Source organism: Passer montanus, unplaced genomic scaffold (assembly GCF_014805655.1).
Source record: "Passer montanus isolate IOZ18808 unplaced genomic scaffold, ASM1480565v1 scaffold1, whole genome shotgun sequence".
In the NCBI taxonomy this organism is placed as follows: domain Eukaryota; kingdom Metazoa; phylum Chordata; class Aves; order Passeriformes; family Passeridae; genus Passer; species Passer montanus.
This window is the reverse complement of record NW_024356504.1, coordinates 7323758-7344199: the sequence shown is the minus strand read 5'-3', so window position 1 is coordinate 7344199 and position 20442 is coordinate 7323758. Positions and strand designations below refer to the sequence as shown.

At 36.6% G+C, this 20442-nt stretch overlaps 1 protein-coding gene across 6 annotated transcripts in view; it reads right to left on the bottom strand.

Annotated features, from left to right (window-relative positions):
* Nucleotides 1-20442, bottom strand: part of ATF2 (activating transcription factor 2) — a 48153-nt gene that overhangs the window by 22614 nt on the left and 5097 nt on the right. For 4 of the 6 annotated variants that reach the window (XM_039705958.1, XM_039706310.1, XM_039706149.1 and 1 more), the window contains exons 3-10: nucleotides 15820-15894; nucleotides 14991-15060; nucleotides 13315-13411; nucleotides 11531-11649; nucleotides 9364-9492; nucleotides 4448-4626; nucleotides 4016-4130; nucleotides 3751-3837 (exon numbers count right to left, since the gene is read on the bottom strand). In XM_039705958.1, the coding sequence (XP_039561892.1) occupies nucleotides 3751-3837; nucleotides 4016-4130; nucleotides 4448-4626; nucleotides 9364-9492; nucleotides 11531-11649; nucleotides 13315-13411; nucleotides 14991-15038 (774 nt within the window). In that variant the 5' untranslated portion in view covers nucleotides 15039-15060; nucleotides 15820-15894. Of the gene's footprint in view, nucleotides 1-3750; nucleotides 3838-4015; nucleotides 4131-4447; nucleotides 4627-9363; nucleotides 9493-11530; nucleotides 11650-13314; nucleotides 13412-14990; nucleotides 15061-15819; nucleotides 15895-20442 lie in introns of those variants that run through there. The other 2 variants (XM_039706234.1, XM_039706392.1) reach the window with 2 other exon arrangements.

Genomic DNA, 20442 nt, shown 5'->3' with positions numbered 1-20442 from the left:
AAGCCAGGATGCCACTGGCTGTCTTGGCCACCTGGCCACTGCTGGCTCATGTTAAGTTGGCTGCTGACCAGCACACCCAGGTCCTGTCCCAACAAGCAGCCTTCCAGCCACCCTGCCCACAGCCTGCAGCGCTGCCTGGCGTTGTTGTGACCCAAGAGCAGGACCCAGCACTTCACCATGTAGAACTTCATACCAATGGCCTCAGCCCAGTGATCCAGCCTGTCCAGATCTCTCTGCAGAGCTTTCCTACCATTTTGCACACCAACATTTTTGCCCAACTTGGTGCCATCTGCAAACTGACTGAGGGAGCACCCCACTCCCCCGTCCCAACCACTGATAAAGATACTACACAGAACTGGCCCCAACACAGAGCCCTGGGGAACACTGCTTGTAACTGGCCACCAACTGGATTTAACTCCATTTACCACCACTTTTTTGGACTCAGCCATCCAAGCCATTTTTTTACCCAGCAGACTGTATCTGTCTAAGCCATGAGCAGTTTCCCCAGGAGAATGCTGTGGCAAACAGTGTCAAAGCCTTCATTAAAAGTCCATGCAGACAACACTGACAGCATTTTCCTCATCCACCATAAGTAGGTCACCTTGTCACAGAAGCCAAGCAGGTCAGTCAAGCAGTCTGCCTGTCACAGATCCATGCTGACTGGATCTGATCCTGGCTGTTCTGTGTGTACCACAATGATCAAGATCATCTGCTCCATGACCTTCCTCAGCACAGAGGTCAAGCTCAGAGGCCTGCAGTTCCCTGGATCCTCCTTCTAGCCCCTCCTGAAGATGAGCATCACATTTACCAACCTCCAGTCACCTGAGACCTCCCCAGCTAGCCAGGGCTGCTGGGAAATGATTTAAAGTGGCTTTACTGAGCTTCTTCCCTAGCTCCCTCAGTACCCTAGGGATCCCATCCAGCCCCATAACCTTCTGTGTGTCTTGGGGCTGTAGCAGGTTGGATCAGGGAGGCTTTGCTCTCCTCCACATGGCTGTCTTCCAGCTCAAGGTGCTGGATACCCAGAGAGGAACTAGTCTTACTATTAAAGCCTGAAGCAAAAAAAAGGCATTAAGTACTTCTGTTTTTTCCTCATTCTTTGTCACTGTGCTTCCCCCCATATCCAATCTCCATCCAAGACGGAGATTCTCCTTGGACATCCTTTTGTTGCAAGTGTACTTAGAGAAATATGTTTAGTTATCTTTTACAGTGTAACCAGATGAAGTTTTAGCTGGGCTTTGGCCCTGTGTAACTTCACAACATCCACATAGTCCCGAGTTGCCGGCCCCTCCTCCCACAGGTCACACACTTCCCTTTTTCTGCTGTGTTCCAGCCAAGGCTCTCTGTTCAGCCTGGCCAATCCTCACTGCTGGCTCATCTTCCAGCACCTTTAAGATTTACTTCTTAAAGGATGTCCTGGACTCCTCTGCCCTTCAGAACTGCCTCCCAAGATAAAGGAGAAATGTGGCCATAATAGGCAAAAGTACACAGGGCATGTTCCCAGAGTTAAACTAACTTAACCATACCAATAAATCCACAAATTGCAGCATACCATTAATACATGAAGCATACAATGTTCATTTATTAAATTTCAGTGTATTAGCTTATTTTTCAACATTAAATGTGAACTATTAACCAAATGAAAAGTGAGTTGTAAAACTAAATATTGTCTTCTGTTGGCTTAACCAGGAACACAAGTGAAAAATAAACCTGCTTCAGAGAATTTAGTATGCAGCAAGCAAAATTATTTTTAAGAGAGATATGAAAAGAAAGGGTTCGACATCACAAATATTTGAATTTAAAAATTAAATTGAACTTTACAGTTAATAAACCATCACGTATCTGCCAACAATGCATCCCATGGCACAGTGAATTAGTCTTACTCTTGGAGGCTTTTCTACATAAACATTAAGTTTCTCATTAAATTGCTTTTACTTTCAGGGGGATAAGAAATTAGGTTTTTTATTCTTGTGAATAGGCACTATATAAAAGTAAATGAGCATAAGAAATATACATAATTCTGATATTCTTGAATTCTGCTCATGCTTCATGTTAAGCAACAAGGAAAGGAAATACTGCAAATACCCTTTTTACAGTCTCACTTAAAAAATAGATAAGCAATCACTGAAGTGCATATATTAGCTAAATTGTAATGAGAAGGCTAATGAGACTGTTAAATTTTAAGTCTAATGATCTTTGTTTTCCATTGCATTTGAGTGACTGCTTCTTCCAATGTGAGATCAAAGCCTTCACCACACACATGTATTTCCTCTCCGCCTTTAAATCATTCTAAGAGAAAATCACTCAGTAATATGCTTAAAAACCTAATGCCTTGCCCATCTAAAAAATTATTTCAAACCAATTTCTCCTGGATTTCAAACAGAATTCAGAGCGTGAGTCTCCTGACCCTAAAACACATTCAGTTTCTGAGAAAACAGCTCTTGCTTTCACTTGTTTTACATTCTTCTCTTCTGGATTTAAGGTAAATAAATTTTGCAAGAGCTGGTTACATTTAAGTATTTTCTGAGGTATTAAAAGATTCCTTTTCCCAGGAGAGAAGGATGCACAAAAACAGACCTTCTTCCGTTATGTCCTCCTTTATACTATTACAAAAGTCATTGTGTTCAGCAGAGCAGGGAATTGAAGGAAGACCTGACAGCATCAGGCAGAGCCAGTGCACCTCTCCACAGCAGTTTCAGTATTTGGTGAATGTGGTCTAGGTGTGCTCACTCTACAGGAATCCCTTTACTCCACAAAAACCAGACTCAGTGTTACTCATACTGTGGCTTGAGAAGAGAAAACAGGTAAAGGAAAGAAAGCCCACAGGTTTAGATAAATGAGATATCTAAGAATGTTAAGGGCATCCTCCCACTTACCAATATCAATGCAGAAAAATATATTTTATCTAGCAGGTGTTCCTGATTCTCTGTTAGCAGAAAGTAAGAGCTGAAGGAAGAGGAACACTATTCCAGGATAGACACTGGTCATAAACATGTTAATTATTGTTTAATAATAGATCTTCTACTGCTTTAGAACAGTTGGAATAAACAAGACAAAAAATGAGAGAAGCAACTGCCTAATGCTGTATAAAATATTTCAATAAATTGACAAATTCAAACTACCACCTTAGATGGTCACTAACATTAAGTAAAAAAAACAAACCCCCCATCAAAAACCAAACCAAATTTTTGCTTGTTTTAGACATTTTCCAAATAATCCTCAACTCCCCCCAAAAACACCCAACACAACAGAAACAACCTCCACAGAGAGTAATTTGTTAACTATGTAAGTACTATATATTTAATTGCAGAACTCTTGCCAAATGGATTATATTCAGTTGAAAGTCTGAAAACATTTAAAAAAATTTTTCTTTGTTTTTCAAGAAATATCATTCTTTTTGCAGGTAACATTCTGAAGCATACATTCACATGCTACTAATCTTGTCTGTCTTTCTCCCAGCTAGCATTTCTGATCCTCTGATACGAGAAGTAAGAAGGAGTTTAGTCAGAAAATTTATTTAAAAGAATGACTAAAAATAAGATCAAAATGGCCATTAAGAACGGAATTAACATAGGCTGGAATTGGAAAGAACTGTAAAATAAATGCAGCTGTTATTTTTCTGGTTTTATTAAATTTGCATTTGCAGAATTTAGACTAATAAAAGAAAACTAAAGCTGTTTTAAAAAGCAATAGAATGTAATTAATTTCTCAAGTTATTCTTCTTGAGGAATAATGGAGTTTTTCACTTACCAATTTAGCCTCAGACTGCACTGGCTGTGGGGAGGAAGGCCCTGGGATTCCTGGGATACTAGGCACCATGGTGACAGGTCTAACAAGCTGACCAGATAAAGTATAAAAATGAAGAAAACCTGAGTATGTTATCATAATAGAGAGCATTTGACAGCACTACCCTCTGAAGCCAAAACAGCTATCAAGGTGCTTAAAACTAAGATCTATGCTGCACTTATGCAAATCTGCTCCACTTTCAAATTAATATAGCATCATGCTTACTTACTGGAACTGCAGCAGGGACATGCACATTAGAATTTGTGATAGATGCAGGAATAGCAACAGGCATGGTTTGTCCATTAGGAAGATGTAACAGCAGAGGAAAAGGACCTGGAACTGGACTGAAAAAGGAATGAACTATATAAAAGAAAACTTATCCAGAGAAGAGAACAAGTTTACACATTATTTTAAATTGGTTTGTTTCTTTACAGGTATAATGTATAATTTACTTGGAGATCAAAAATATGAACTTAGTGATGTGGAGAACATGGCATTATATCTCACATGTAGTGAAAGTCCAATGTTTCATGTGTAGTAAAGCATCACATTACACCAAAGCATCTCAAATTCATATATTAACTGCAGAAACAGTAACTGAAAGTAAATCAGATTTTCAAATTCTGCAAGAAAATGTTTTGCTAAGATTTATGTAACTTACACTATTGGTCTGTTAGATGATGGAGCTTGGGTGATAACAGTACTAGAAGTTGGTGATGGTATTGCCTGCTGAATAATAACACTTGAGTCAGAACTCGTAAGCAGAACATTGGGAACCTGGAGCGATGCTGGACGAACTATTGTTGATGTAGGCTGTGCAGTCTGCTGCAGTGACACTTCCTGAGGAAAAATAAAGCTTCATCAGTGTATAAAATACAATTACAGACCACTAATTCCAACTGTTAAATGAATGCAGTTTGATGGAACAAATCAGAATTTCTGTAACATTATGCAAATAGAATCAGTTATACAATTAAAAGCATTCAAAAAACTCCCTCTGGATGAATCATTTAAACCAAAGTAAAATTGTTTCAACAACAGTGATTTTACTTTTATGACAAACCTGCCTCAATTTGTTCTAAGGCTACTATTATTTCTTATTGCTTCTAATTCAGTTTTGATCAGATTTTAATTTTTTCCCCAAGAAACCCATGGTACTACCAGCACCATCATGTTTACCCACACTCCGAATAAGGAAAATGTTTTATGATGTCCTTACGTACATTTCAGTTTCAGTCCATTGTTCTGGATTTAAACAAGAGAAACAAGACATTTATGGTTCAGTAAAAACAATAGCAACAAAAAATTTTTGACCCTTTTTCTGTAGCTCTCTAACTAGAGTGATAAAGAGTACTTGGAATGTTATATTCAGAACTCTGCAAGATATATGCACATCCTGATGCAGAAAAAAAATATTTGAGCACAGAAATAAAACTTTCTTAGGTGAAAACAAAGAGAAGGCAGAAATCCCTATAGCTCTTAGCTTAGCAAGCAGGTAAGCACATTATCAGTTGAATGCTGTATATCTATTTGCTGTTTCTGAAAACCCAGAAAGGCCTTACTGCAACCAATGCTTTCGTTCTCAGGGAACCCTTGATATTGCCAGACTTCAAATTTACCTTCAGCAGACTTGTAGCCAAGTTATTCTTTTGTCAATGCCTACTGCAATCAATGACACATAAAATCACATTCTTAAGACCAGCAAACTTTAGTTGCTCGGCTGCTAAACAGTAATTCAAAGAGAAATCTCTATACCTGTGTCACACAGACAGCACTGATTATTCTTTTCTTTGAATGAAGTTTTGAAAATTCATCCACAAAGCTTTAAGTAGTAAACTCTGAGCTCTCTAAGCAGATTGCTTGTCTTTGTATATATTAATGCAGAAATGTGTGAGATCCTCTGAGCAATTCATAGAACTGTAAGCTTGCTGGCAAACTGTGGGCTTTACAAAACAAAAGACTTTAGATGATGAAATTTTCTCCCTCCAAAAGCTCAGAGGCTAGATTTGTCATCGGGGTTCACTAGTTCATTCATGCTTTTCCCCAAGGGACCTAAAAGACTATTCACAGACTATTCATAGTGAATGAGAGTTTTTGGAGAATAACAGTGAGCTGTGCTGAGGAAAGTGGAATTGTTTTAGTATCAATCTGGGGTATAATATCTGACTGCACTTAGCACTACAGATGAGCATTCAGAAAAAGACAACAAACTAGTACAGAATTGTGGAAACAAAGAAAAAAAGCCCTGTATTGTTAGTACAGGATTAAACACTACTTTGCAAGTAAGGAATTTGGTATAACACCTTACAGATCTTATTCAGGAGACAGAACTGCTTGACTGTGGGAAATTCAGAGCTCAGAGCACCAGATGAACCTTTACGCTAGCACAAACAAGCTGCACAATTCAAGCAACATCACAGTGGTTCTTACATGTGAACAAAGACCACGAGATCATATGTACACCTGATAAAGAACGGACCCTTGGAAGGACTTCCACAGAATCACAGATTGTTTGGAGCTGTAAGCGACCTTTAGAAACCACTCCAGTCCATCTCTTCTGCCATGGCTAGGAAGATTTTTCATGAGATCAGGCTCCTCAGAGTCCCAATCAGCCTGACTGAGCACTTTCTGAACCCAGCCTAGAAGCCACTGGTGTGTCAGTACCACCTCCTACCTCTGGGCAAGCAGCTGGGATTGGTCTCCCAACTGTTGCTGAAAGCAGGTAACTACATACAAGTGAGACAGTAAGTGATGGCATTCTGTCAATTCTTCTTTGCTGCTCCTAACAGAAGCTTTATTAATGCATGTTCTAATAAATACTCATTGTAAAACTTGGCCTTTCCCTGGCTTGAATTCCTATCAGGAAAAGGACAATCTGAAATTTTTAGACACAATGTTCTATGGAAACCAGATTTCAGCAATAGTCAAAATATTAATGCACAAAATTCTGAAATAAATCTGTAAAACTCTGAAAATGAAAACCTCACATACAATCGTTTCTGTGTTTTGAAAGATTACATTAATGCTTTGTTTACATTAATGCTTTGTTTACATTAATGCTTTGTTTACATTAATGCTTTGTTTACAAGACCAGAAACTATCTTCAGCCACTAAAAAAGAACATGTTCATTCATGAGTGTGTTTATACAGCTGAAAAAGTATTTTCAATCTCCTCTTTACACTAACTTAGTCTTTGCTATACTGAAAAATGCATGCAGGTGCCTGTTACTGCAACAACATGGTAAAAACATAAGCTGCAGATTTAAGAAGTATTGCTTTAAAATAAACTGACACTTTAAAAGCATATAAAAACAAAACCAGAGACCCAACAGTCTGATGGAAGATTCTAATGGATCACTAACGCATTGCACTAATGAAGTATAAATTTTGTCTAGAATAAAATACATTGTAAATATACTCTCCTAAACAACAAGAAAAATAGAGTTGAATTTGCAATCATAAGATTAAGCGAAAGTGACCTTACCTTTACCTACCTTTCCTTACAGGACAGAAGTTTAAGCCCACCCAAAGGTACTAGACTTACTAAAAGGACTTCTCCAACTCTTGTAATTCCTATTCTTGAAACTACAACCCACTGAATGGGAAATTATAGAATAGGATAGTTACTTTAAATGTTCTCAGCTGTGCATATTTGCAAGTATTTCCTATCTAAAAGCAAATTTCATGCAATAACTTTGTAATGCTATCAAAAATACATAGAATTCTTTATACAGAAATGTAGATGGCCAGAACTAATACTGTATTTGATTAATACTGTAAGAGAACAACTGGTTTTAAAGTAATTAAATTATGCAGTTAACTACTTGGCAAGAACTAAGCAACTTTTAAAACTCTGTTGAGGTCTGCCCTTTTAAAGTCCTGTTAATAAACAACTATAACGTTTGAAAGCTCTTATTACTTTAAGGCTTAAAGACTTCTAATGATAGCTTGGTCTATTCAAAGCAAAGTATTGACTCTTACTGAAGCTTAACAGAACTCATGGAACTCCCAGAAAACTAGGAAAATAATTAAGCATACTTTTTTGAGAGTTCCCAATTATTTTGACAACTACAAGGACAATTAGAACTGCCTTGCACATACATAAAGAGGCTGTAATCATTTAAAACTACTAAAATATTAGCAGCCAACAAAATGGTTACAGTCAAAACCATCTATACCCTGAAAAAATCCCTTCTCTCCTTCAATACATCTACAAAAGGTGAACACAAAAATCGAACTGAACAACACTCTGCTCACATTTCTCAATGTCTGCAGGTCACATAGAGCTGTACACTCCAAGCAGCACCCTCAGCCTTGCTCAGCTTGTCTCTACAATTAGACATGAGAATGGCATTGAGCAGCAGCACTGTCACAGTGACACACCAAAATTGCATCATCACTGAGACTAGTTTATAAATACTGCCAAGCATTGAGATAGAATTTTCACTTGTAATGATGCTAATGAGATACTGACTGTCTATTGTATGAAGACAGTAACATTATCTCCTTCCAAAGTTAGATTACTTGGAATAAGTATTTGCAGCAAAAAAATAAACTAACCTCTGAAATAAAGACTTATGATTTGAACTATGACTCACTTAATCCAATCTTTACATATATTCCTTTAAAATGTTTTTACTATTTTTGAGATTGCATGATTGCCTTGATTAACCATGATTACTCATCCTTGCTAACTAATGAAACTCAGACAAACTTAGTAAGGACAAATCTGAATTAAAACTCTTTACAACTTCTGTCACACACTTAAGGCTGTCCTCACATTAGTTCTTCTGGCAATATAAGAGCTGAAATAGAGAGGTTCAGACTGGATCTGAAGAAAAACAGTCTACCCACAGGAACAGCCCGGTACTGGAGCAGGTGGCACTGAGTCTCTCTCTCACAGAGGTTTCAAGACCAGACTGTGCAAAGTGCTGAGTAACTTGGTCTCATCTCAGAAATAACCCCAGCTTTGAACAGGAAGTTGGACCGGGAAATGCAGCAGTCCCTTCCAACCTGAATTACCTGGGACCCAAAAAAGTCTTGCTGATTCCTGGGAGTAAGGCACCTAATTCCCTCATACACAGACTGCCCAATGAAGATGCACATAAAGACTGACCAGAGCAATAGCTATGCTTTATTATGGTCTGCTCCTAATGTTTGTGTTTATTGAAGACTAGAAATAATTAACTCCCTAATTTTGCTCCAGTTTCTGTACTTCAAGAGAACTCCACAAGATGAAAACACTGCAAATCACATATTAAAGTGATCACTACTAATGATGAGGCATAAACAAGAATAAAGAGCCCTTTTAATATTTTCTAAGATAGCATAAATCTTAAATTTTATTTCTTTTCTGGCTTTCCTGGATGGCCAGCTTTACTGGAAGCAATTATTCTAGTGAACAAAGCTAGCTGAAAAATTGAACAAGTTACCTATATATCCACTGGAATGTGGCAAATGACAACTCTCTTCCTTTCAACTACCTATGCAGTGTGGCTATCACCATATACAATAAATTTACAGATTATCAGAAAGCTGAAAAATAAATTGCAAGAAGAGAAAAATAAAGGTTCTGACCTTTTCATCATTGGTAGTAGACTCTGGATGAGGTAAAGGACTATCTTGATGAGTTGTCTCTACAACTGAAGGTTCTTCAATTTTATTTCTTATAATTGGTGTTGCAAGAGGGGACAGATCTAGAGGCATCTATGAGCAACAACGTAAAACAAAATTAGTCAATGTTTAAAAACAAAACTGAGCAAAAAAATATAAATATAAATAAGAGAAATACCAGCCCATTACAAGACAGAGGTGCTGATGTTTGAAAGGTCTTGATGCAGATGCATCACCAGTCATGGCTATTTTACCAGCACCGACATGAACACCCATCTTCAGTAACACAAATGTCTTTCAACACCAATGTCAGACTAAATATTTTCTTCTTGAGAATTAAAAACATTCCTAGAGTTTTCCATTTCCAAGGGCCACAAGAAAGTTACAGATGCAGAAGGACTGTGTTGCAGTTTAAAAATTACAGCTAAATTAAGGTATTATCCTTCTGTATATTATTATACCTCCTGCCACAAAGCACAAAATCCTAACCACATTTGCAAATTGAGAAAGTTAGTATAGACAAATTTCAAGCTTATTGCAGCTAATAATTATTGAAAAAGCAAATTTTCTATTAGTACACGGATAAAATTCACCAGGACATCTAGAATGCCTTAAAGAAATTGAGCTACAAAAGTATTTAAAACAAAACTATAGATTTAAGCCTATATTCCTGTCTAGTCTGCTATCCAAATACTTTGGAAGAAATTTCCCCCAAAGAAGCTTTTCCAAATGCCTTTTTTTCAATTAAATTCCTAGTTTTTCTGAGCAACATATTACTAATAGACAGGGAAGACTGTAAGTGGAATTTCTTCTTATATCACAAGTGACTATGAAATATTACAGAAAAAAACTCAACTATCAATCCCCTAGAACGTGAGCTATTTTTCCACACTTTGTCGTGATTGTTCGTGTATACAAATCATTTATAGATATAGCAGGACTGTGTTTCTTCTTGTAACACAGAGGCCAGCTTGGAAAATTAGTATCAATTAAAGAAATAAACAAAACGTCTAAAATATTTTGCAGTAGATACAACCTTCTTCAAAACAGCGGTGAGCTATACAGAAAATAGACTTGGCAAATAAAAAATCAATTTTACCATATGTCATGATCTAGAAACAGTCAGCATACAGCAACTAAAAATGTAAACTTATAAATCCATTATTTGATACAGCTGTTATAAAGCAGGGGTGAGGCTTGGTCAGGAATGAATAATAATCCATCCTATTCACAAGTATCTCTCAAAATCTACACTGAAACAAACAAAATGAAGCCACTGATTCTGCAAAACCTATATAAATAGGTATAAAACCATATTTTTCATCACTACCTATAGAAGTCAACCAGGTAATCAACTAAAGACAAAATCAGTCAAAGGGGACATTGAACAAAATTTTTTACTTGCTTAAGTATTTAAATGTTTAGGTTCCTAACCAGTTATGACTGGGAAGCAGTGAAATGAAAAATAAGAGTAACATTTAAATGTATGGCAAGTTCCTCACAAAAACATGAAGCTGTTAAACAGATAGAGTTCAAGTTTTTATAATATTTCAATCTGTACACTAAAAAATAAGTAGATCTTTATGTTGTAATCAATAGTTTTAGCAAAAGTGTTCATTCAACACACAATGAATATAACCATAACCAAATTACTGACACTGAGTAAAATTCACTCAGTACTTAATTCTCATTATCATGATGACTGATTCTTACAGTAACATCAATACTCAAAACCAATCAAAATGGTCAGTGTTCACATATTATTGTTTCATGTGTGTTTTTCCTTCTGCTAAAAAACTTACTTTTCACAGTCCTTTTTTGCTTATTCAGTACCTCAGGAAATTTCAATCAAAACTGGTGGTTAACTTCAACAGATATAGACTAGATACTTACATGATTAGGACAATGTGTCCCATTATCAATGCTAAATATGAAAAATTAATCAGGTAAACTAAACTTCAGAAGAGTAATCATAGATTTGTATTCTCTACATACAACACATATAAGCAGCTAACATGATTATTGGTATAGTTATAAGACAACATATAAATCCAAAGTCTGTTTTCTCAATAGAATTTCTGATATTAAAAAAGTGGAAGCTCTGAGGAAAAAAAAAATGTTTTGAACATACTTTCTTAATGTCATCTTCAGAAGCCTTTTTAAACTCATTTTCAAAAGGACTTGCTAATTCATTGAATAAGCCCACTTCTTCACAGTTCTTCAAGAATCGAGTTGGTGTTGGTGTCTGATCTGAAAAGAAATGTATAAAACCCCCACAATTTTATTTTTACAATACCATTTATGAACCTACTTGTCCTAAATAATTGTCAGAATATAAACAAACAGAAAGAGATGAGGAGGTGGCTGGGAACCCTCGGGCTGCATCCTGCCCTGCGGGGAGGCACTGGCAGGCAAACTCCACCTGCTGGAGACAGGAGCCTGCAAACCACCCTGACAATTCCAGCAGGGAACCACAGCATTTCCTTTGTGTCCACGAACCACGGGGAGCTATTCTCAAATGCACAGCAGAACACTTCAACGAGCAAGCAGACTCTATTTGCAAACAGAGATAAGGACTACATGAAGGCTTTTAATTAGAAAACCAATGAGAGAAGTGCACACCTCAAAGCCAGCTTGATTCCTTTCCTAATTTGACAGCAGTAGTGGTTATTTCCAAGTGTGTGAACTTCTAAAGGAAAGCGTGGCTGTGCACAAGATCATATTGACTCCTATGATGCCTCTGGATCAAACTGGATTCATAAGACTTCAGGCATCTGGGTGACTATCCCATGAAGCAGCTTCAAAAACATCTTTACATAAAATTCCTCTTAGTATATTTGCCTTATTTCACTGTTATTATCAGGTCAAAATTAAATACACTTGCCATGAAGTTACTTGCATTTAAAATACTGTGAAGTGGCATGATTGTGTGGATTTACTAAGCCTGCTGTCTGCAACAGCTCCTACACTGCAATGTGGCTGCACAGAGACACTCCCATAGTGTCATTTCTAAACACCTGATTATTTGAAAGGTCTCTTTTCTTGCAGTGTAAATGACAAGGAGCACATACAGAATTTTAAAATTTTTAACTGCTAGTTTAGGAGCAATATTTTTTTAATCTGCTCATTGTAACAAATTAGTAATGTACAAGGATAAAAAAAACCCCAAGAAAATGTCTGAAAGTCTTTCTGAAGTTCATTTAGTCTGCTCCACCACTGAAAAAAACCCAGACTGACTGTAACTTCAGAATACTTAGCACATGCTAAGTATGCACACACCATCATTCAAAAACTCTCAAATATATAATGCAGTCAATCATCCATTGGTGATTACTTCTGATCCTGGACAAAAGTTGTAATTACTAAGGGTATAACATGAATTCAGAGGTGGGAATAAAGTATTTTGAATTTAACCCAAAATGAACACCAAAGATCTGATCTTTCTTTTACTATCCCATTGGAAGAATAACCACCGATTCATTCTTCTAATATCATCATGATATGTAAAAGATGCTACATATTTTAAAATTTAAGAGACAAGTAATATCAATGAATAATTAAAACTGAAATACAGTTTAATTTAGTTACAGATCTTCTTAGGAGTAGTCTTTATTAGCATGTTTTTACTCAATGCTTATATAATTAAATCAATTATATAAGTACTGATAATTTAAAAATATTTGGATTATATATCGGATACGGATAAAAGTAACTTATGGAGAATAATACTGGCTTCAAATTCTGACATGCATTATGTAAAAAAACACTGCCTAAGCACACACTGCAGACAAGTATAGTGCAGAAAATGTATCACATTCTCTTCATGTGAATCTATGCATTATGTACAGAAAATGCATAAAGCACATGCCCATTCCAGCAGGAAAGAGAACAAACTTAACACAAGTGTATACTTACCAGCCACAATGACACTGTCATTACGAGCCGGCCCAAATTTCAGTGTCATCTCATGTTTGTGTTTATGGACAGCCAAATGATCCTCATTGGTAAAACGCTGCAGCAGAAAGTTTTAAGAAACAGCTGTAATTGGGAGTGTGAACACAACAAATTTTCCACAGAAAGCAATTTTTACAACACGTTAAACTACCATTACTATGTTAAAATACAACCCTCTAAGGCAGATATATCTTGTTCCTTGGTCAACAGTACCAAGCAGAAATATTATAAAACTCAAATTATGTTCGTAGTAACTAAATATACCAGGGAAATTGCAGTATAAGTACCTGCATTCATCAAAAGTCCAAGATAACATTTCAGAGTGCTGCAGCCTCCATCAACCATCAGCAAACAGCTATTTGCTGTATTAATGGATCTTGACAATGTCTAGTAATTGATCACCACTACTTGATTACTGCATTGTGTGTATTAGCACATTAATGAGAATTGATCTGTAATCACAAACTTCACTGCATTTAACAGCGTAAAGATAAAATAAAATACTGTAGCTCCTGCCCCTGACAATTTACTACATAAAACAAGGGGCAGGTAGAATGGGCAACACTAGAACACTGCCAGACAACTGAAATGCTGTGAATTAACTAAACCTTTACCAGCATTTTAAAAACCTCTCAGGTTTGCTCATTTCATGCATACTTGCCCCAATTTTTGGGATATATGTTATAAAAAAGCAGTAAGCAGACAAACTAAGTGCTGTAGAAGAGACATTCTTACTTTCACTATTTGTTTATTTTCACTAATTTGCTGTGTATCTGTAATTGTGGGTGAAGTTAGTGTTTCAATTGACATAACCTAAGAAAATGTTTCCCAAGATGCAGCTTTCCTAAAAAGAACACATTTTATACAAAACACTGAAATTCTTAATTTTCTTTGTGAACATTTGAGCTCAAATTAATTTTTCTGGTTATGCCTCACTAATTTAAGTCACTCCACATATGAGAGATCCATGCCAAGAATCACCACTCAGGAACTAATACATAAACTGAATTCAGCTCAGAGTACAGTAATTCAGAATGTTTCCATGAAAAAGGACACGTGCATGTGGAACTGTGAAGGAAATTAAAAATGGAGGATCACTGTAAGACAGGGTGAAACATGAAAGGGACTTTTTTTTTTCCTTAGAACTTTACTGCCCAGATCTTCAGCTCTCTATAACTCCGGAGGATCACTGTAAGACAGGGTGAAACATGAAAGGGACTTTTTTTTTTCCTTAGAACTTTACTGCCCAGATTTCAGCTCTCTACAACTCCTGTACCCTATCTCTGCATATAGCATAAGCCAGAATTTTCTGCATTCTATCATGCTGACAGACTTAAGTCTGTCTGTCCTCACTAAGTGGTGGAGCAGCCCTTCCAGAGGGAAGACGATGTCCAGAGCCTGACTCCCTCTCTCTGTTTTACAGGACGAGGCTGGCATCTGGGACATGAACTTCTCTCTTAACCTTCCCTGGAATCATGGGCTGGTGTAGACCCACACGCTATAAATTCTTGCTTTTCAGCAAAACAAAAATACTTAACAGCAATTATCATAAGCCCTTTTTCTTCAATCTCTAAAAATACATTTCACTGTTTCACTTTTATTTGAACAATGCTAATAACTTCAGTTCAGACCATTACCTGGCCACATCCAGGGGCAGTACATAAAAAGGGTTTGTCATCACTCATATTCCACAGGTCGTTGTGCTACCTGTATTGAAATTAGAACATAACAAATTTTACAAATAATGCAAAAAATTATCAATACATCAACAAGGTATTTTAATATTCTATGGGCAAGAATTTCTTCCTTCTGACCACAGTAATATTCTAAATACCCATGATCCAGAGTATGGATTTCAGAACGGCACTACAGAGTGCTTTCTGAACGTACATCTCAAGCAGAAATCCACGTGTTCACATGTAACATGACTAACTGCAAAAAGTATCTGAAAACACGGTAAGAACTTGTCACTGAAATCAAATACATTATTACTTTCAGAAAGGTACTACAGAGTGCTTTCTGAACGTACATCTCAAGCAGAAATCCACGTGTTCACATGTAACATGACTAACTGCAAAAAGTATCTGAAAACACGGTAAGAACAACTTGTCACTGAAATCAAATACATTGCAATAATGATCCAATTCTCAGTTAGAAAGAGATCAAAGCAGCAGACAACACCATGCAGCCAAGGTTCTGGTGCCAACGGATGAAGAAGTAGTGTTCATGCCTTAGCCTTTTAACAATCCTTATTTAAAGCTCATCATTAGAAGTAAGTTGGCACATCGCCCTTTGTGTAAACTGTTATGAATTTAATTACAAAAACATGTACTTTAGTAATGTTTCATGTACTTTAGCAATGTTTCAGCTACTTAATTACTGACAGCCTAAAAATACTTAAGAAGTAAGGTATCAATGATATTTGGCGCTATTTTGCATACTCACCCCACATACTAATACACATACCTGCCAGATTTCACATATAAACCTGTTTCACAGGGCAAACTATCATATCCTCCTTTTCATGGCAATGAACTGTAACTAAAAGAAGATATTAATTACTATGCATGCTAAAAATATAATAATGAATTATTTTTTGTAAAGATAAATGATAAAATGTCCACTATTCACCCATGAAACACAGCAGTTTTTCACATAAATAGTTTACTTCAATACATTCTCTAATTAGTTGTGGAATCTGTAGCTTTGCCTTGGAGGAAATACATTAATCTTTAAATGAGTATTTCTACTGAGAACTAACGGTGTTAGTTCTGGACACTATTTAGACTGATGAAGTAATAAAGGCGAATAAAGATGAATAAAGATGTTTTTATGATTAAAGATCCAGGCAGAATAAACCCATGTCATCCCCAGCATACTGGTCATGTAGAGTTGCAAGGATTCTCAAACTGTCTAACCATCCTAAGAATGTAAACTTCTGGTACACATCTGGGCACTAGACACAAGACATATCAAGTAAGCATAAGCAAATAATTTCAGACTTATTACCTCAGAGATCTGTAGGGAATACTGTATCTGATCCTTCTGGATAAAAAAACCACTGTGTATAGACTTTTTTGGATACTCCTTCAAAGAGGAGGAGATCCCAGTGTCCTTGGTGATGTTCACCCAACAGCAAAAAAAGAAAAGCATGGCATGCAGGAGATTTTAAACTGTCACTTCTAAATATATATGTTTCAAGGAGTGGGGATACTGAGCGGAGATCAGAAGTCAAGAGAGATGAATGGCTGCCAGAAACTTCAGAGTCTTTGGCACAGAAAGCTCCGGGAAACATTTACATCCCAAAGAAAGGATGCCAAAGCAAATCAGAGATGAAGACTGTTCCACTGTCTGCAAAGAGTTCATAACCTGTCTCAAGTTTCTGAAGGAATGAAGTATTTTTTTTTAACTGTCCAAACCGTGAACTTGGTACTTTCACTACTGAGGAATATTAACAAGATTATGGTAAGTCTCAATACTCATCACTAACGCTTCAGGGTAAGAAATAAGGTCCTTATCCATGACAGTTTAAGAGTCTATCCTTACAACATGTGGAACTTCAACACTGTTAACAGCTATCCCACTATTCTTCAGCTATGTAACAATCTAATTTTTTCAAATGCAGGCCCAAAGTAACAGAGTTAGTCTTGTTTAGATCTCCAGAGGAATTAGTTTTTCTGAACCTGTCATCATAGGGCACTGTACACTTATTTAATGGCTACATATGCCAATACAGACATATGGATATGTATGATGAGTAGAAAAGCAATACCCATATAAGAAATGTCTAATGGTTGAAGAAACAATTATGATTTGGTTTCTTTGAATCCAAAGCATGAAGATTTTGATTAACTGAAGTACATGTATGACATTTTTTCCACACTGTTACTATGTCTTGTCAGTCTCAGAGATGCAGTTTTAGCCATAAAATCAACTCCCTCCATGCTGTCAGTATTTTTTGTAGGTGAGAAGATGTAAATTTTTTAGGTCCATTCATTTTCTCTTTTCAAGGAATATTACCACATCTCATATTTGCATGTGAAGCTCTTATCTGGTTCCATGTCTTAAGTTTGTGGAGCCTGTGAATTTTGAATGCCTGATATACAAGTGAAAAATCAATCCTTGTGAAAAAGAAAAGCAGCGCTGTCCTTCTGGCAAACTTACTGGAAAAAAGTTGGAGATAAATTCATTTCCTCATCTTTGTAACATTATTTGACTGCAGGCCACATGGAATTTTGTGAGGTAATCCCTTGTAAAGAGATTCCAGATAATATCTGAAGAGAAAAAATTATGTTGAAGCACTATAATTTTTGCACCTAAAAGAAGTTCACTTGCATTCTAAGCAAGACCTTGGACATTAAAAATCTAAACAGAAACTGGATCTGACAGGATGGGAAAACAAAGGGCTCACATTCATTAGTGCAGCCAAATTGGTAAGAACTGTATTTACTGTTACAATGCCACCATATGCCAATACAGACATATGGATATGTATTATGAGTAGAAAAGCAATACCCATATAAGAAATGTCTAATGGTTGAAGAAACAATTATGATTTGGTTTCTTTGAATCCAAAGCATGAAGATTTTGATTAAGTACATGTATGACATTTTTTCATACGTGAAGTACATGTATGACATTTTTTCCACACTGTTACTATGTCTTGTCAGTCTCAGAGATGCAGTTTTAGCCATAAAATCAACTCCCTCCATGCTGTCAGTATTTTTTGTAGGTGAGAAGATGTAAATTTTTTAGGTCCATTCATTTTCTCTTTTCAAGGAATATTACCACATCTCATATTTGCATGTGAAGCTCTTATCTGGTTCCATGTCTTAAGTTTGTGGAGCCTGTGAATTTTGAATGCCTGATATACAAGTGAAAAATCAATCCTTGTGAAAAAGAAAAGCAGCGCTGTCCTTCTGGCAAACTTACTGGAAAAAAGTTGGAGATAAATTCATTTCCTCATCTTTGTAACATTATTTGACTGCAGGCCACATGGAATTTTGTGAGGTAATCCCTTGTAAAGAGATTCCAGATAATATCTGAAGAGAAAAAATTATGTTGAAGCACTATAATTTTTGCACCTAAAAGAAGTTCACTTGCATTCTAAGCAAGACCTTGGACATTAAAAATCTAAACAGAAACTGGATCTGACAGGATGGGAAAACAAAGGGCTCACATTCATTAGTGCAGCCAAATTGGTAAGAACTGTATTTACTGTTACAAAGACTTGCAAGGCTTGCACTTGGAACAAATAACTCCATGCAACAGTGGAGGCTGAGGGGCAACTGGCTGTCAAGCAGCTTTGGGGCAGAACCTGTAACTCCTGGTGGCCAACAAACCCAACATGATTCAGCGTCATGTCACTTGTAGCACTGAAAGACAAGAGGCTACTGGGATGAATTAACAAAGGCACAGCAACGAGATGAAGGGAAGTGATTGCTGTTCCATATCTGGCACTCTAAGACTACAGCTGAAGTGCCACATCCAGAGTTGAGCCCCTCAAGACAGCTGATGATCTGGAGATCATCTGGGGCCCCACCAAAACAGCTAGGAGGCCGGACTATTACATAACAAGAAGAAGCAAAGTTTGTTCAGAATGGAGAAGGAGTGCTAAGGATCTGCTTGCTGTCATAAACTGTCTAATGTATTGATACAGAAAAGTCAGATCCAGACTTTAGGTAGAGCATAATAAAAGGATGAGATGCAACATTCATGAGACACATCAAGAAAGTTAGGAGCAAGTGTAGAGGAAGAGGAACATAGCATTAAAACAAAAAAATCCCACAACACTGGAACAGGTTGTCAAGCAGGGCTGTGGAACCTCAGCCTTGCAGAAATTCAAAATTTGACTGGATGAAATTCTGTGCACGATAACTGAAATTTCAAGTATACCATAAAGATATCATAGCAAGAAACAGAGGTGAACAATTGCAATGGACAATCCAAACTTGGGTAATGTTCTGACACCTTCAGAGTCTTCTCTGTGTGGTCAAAAACCTGTTGCTACTACAAAATACACACAAACCCCATCCACTGCATCCTCTTTTCCTTCCGGATTGCATGTTGCCTGACAGGCATAAAAAAACTAACACAGAGAAGGCAAATTTTCAGGAAAAAAGGTTGGTAATTGCCACTCTAATTTCAAAGGGGTCTCTCCCTGCTGTAGACTGACTGCTCAAAGTGAGAATATCACAGTAAGAAAGGATAGTTTAGAAAGTACCTTTCCCCTGAAAACCAAAATAGCAACTTAGATGCCATCTTGACAAAAATGTTACTCATCCAGGCAAATGAGAAATATAATACATGAAGTGATAACCCTGTCCCTAGAGGGGAATTAGAGTCACCCTGGACTGTTACCTAGGCAACAGCTAACACCTTGTCCCAGAGAAAAAACGATGGTTCCTGAAGGAATCCAATAGGAATGTAAAACTCCAGCCTTAACTCATCTCTTCAAATAAAATGAACATTCAGTGAAATGATTCTGACTACAGTCCATTGAACTGCAACTTGCTTCTCTAAGTTTCAAACCCTACATTCCTTTCAGCAGCATAAAGAAATCCATATGTAGAATTCCAGTCACACAGTAACAGCATCAGAGCTGAATGCAAGAAAAACCTGAAATAATCTTTACAGTATAATCAACTTCAGTACTAAAATCACACTAATAATCTCACTTTTTTTGTGTTTGCTCTGTACTTTCAACACAAAAGTAAAACACACTCACATCATGCCTATTGAAAATGTAGCAAGCCTCTTTCATGGTGTTTGGAATGTAAACATTACAGTAAACTATATAAATAAGTATATACCCATCTTTAAAGTATATATAGTATGGAGAAATAAAAATGAGCTTCCAAATAATTCACTAATCTTAAGGCAATGTGCTTATTTAAAAAATAAAAATGTCTCCATAAAATGTCACATTAATATGTATCTAAATGTGCTACAAAAATAGCTTCAACAATTATCTGCATATTTCCATAAGATTTTAATTAAACACCTTGGGTACTCTTGGTGGAAACTATTACTACATAGTCTGAGGCTTGCTTCCAAAACCTTTCAGAAGACAATCTTACAAAGAATAGA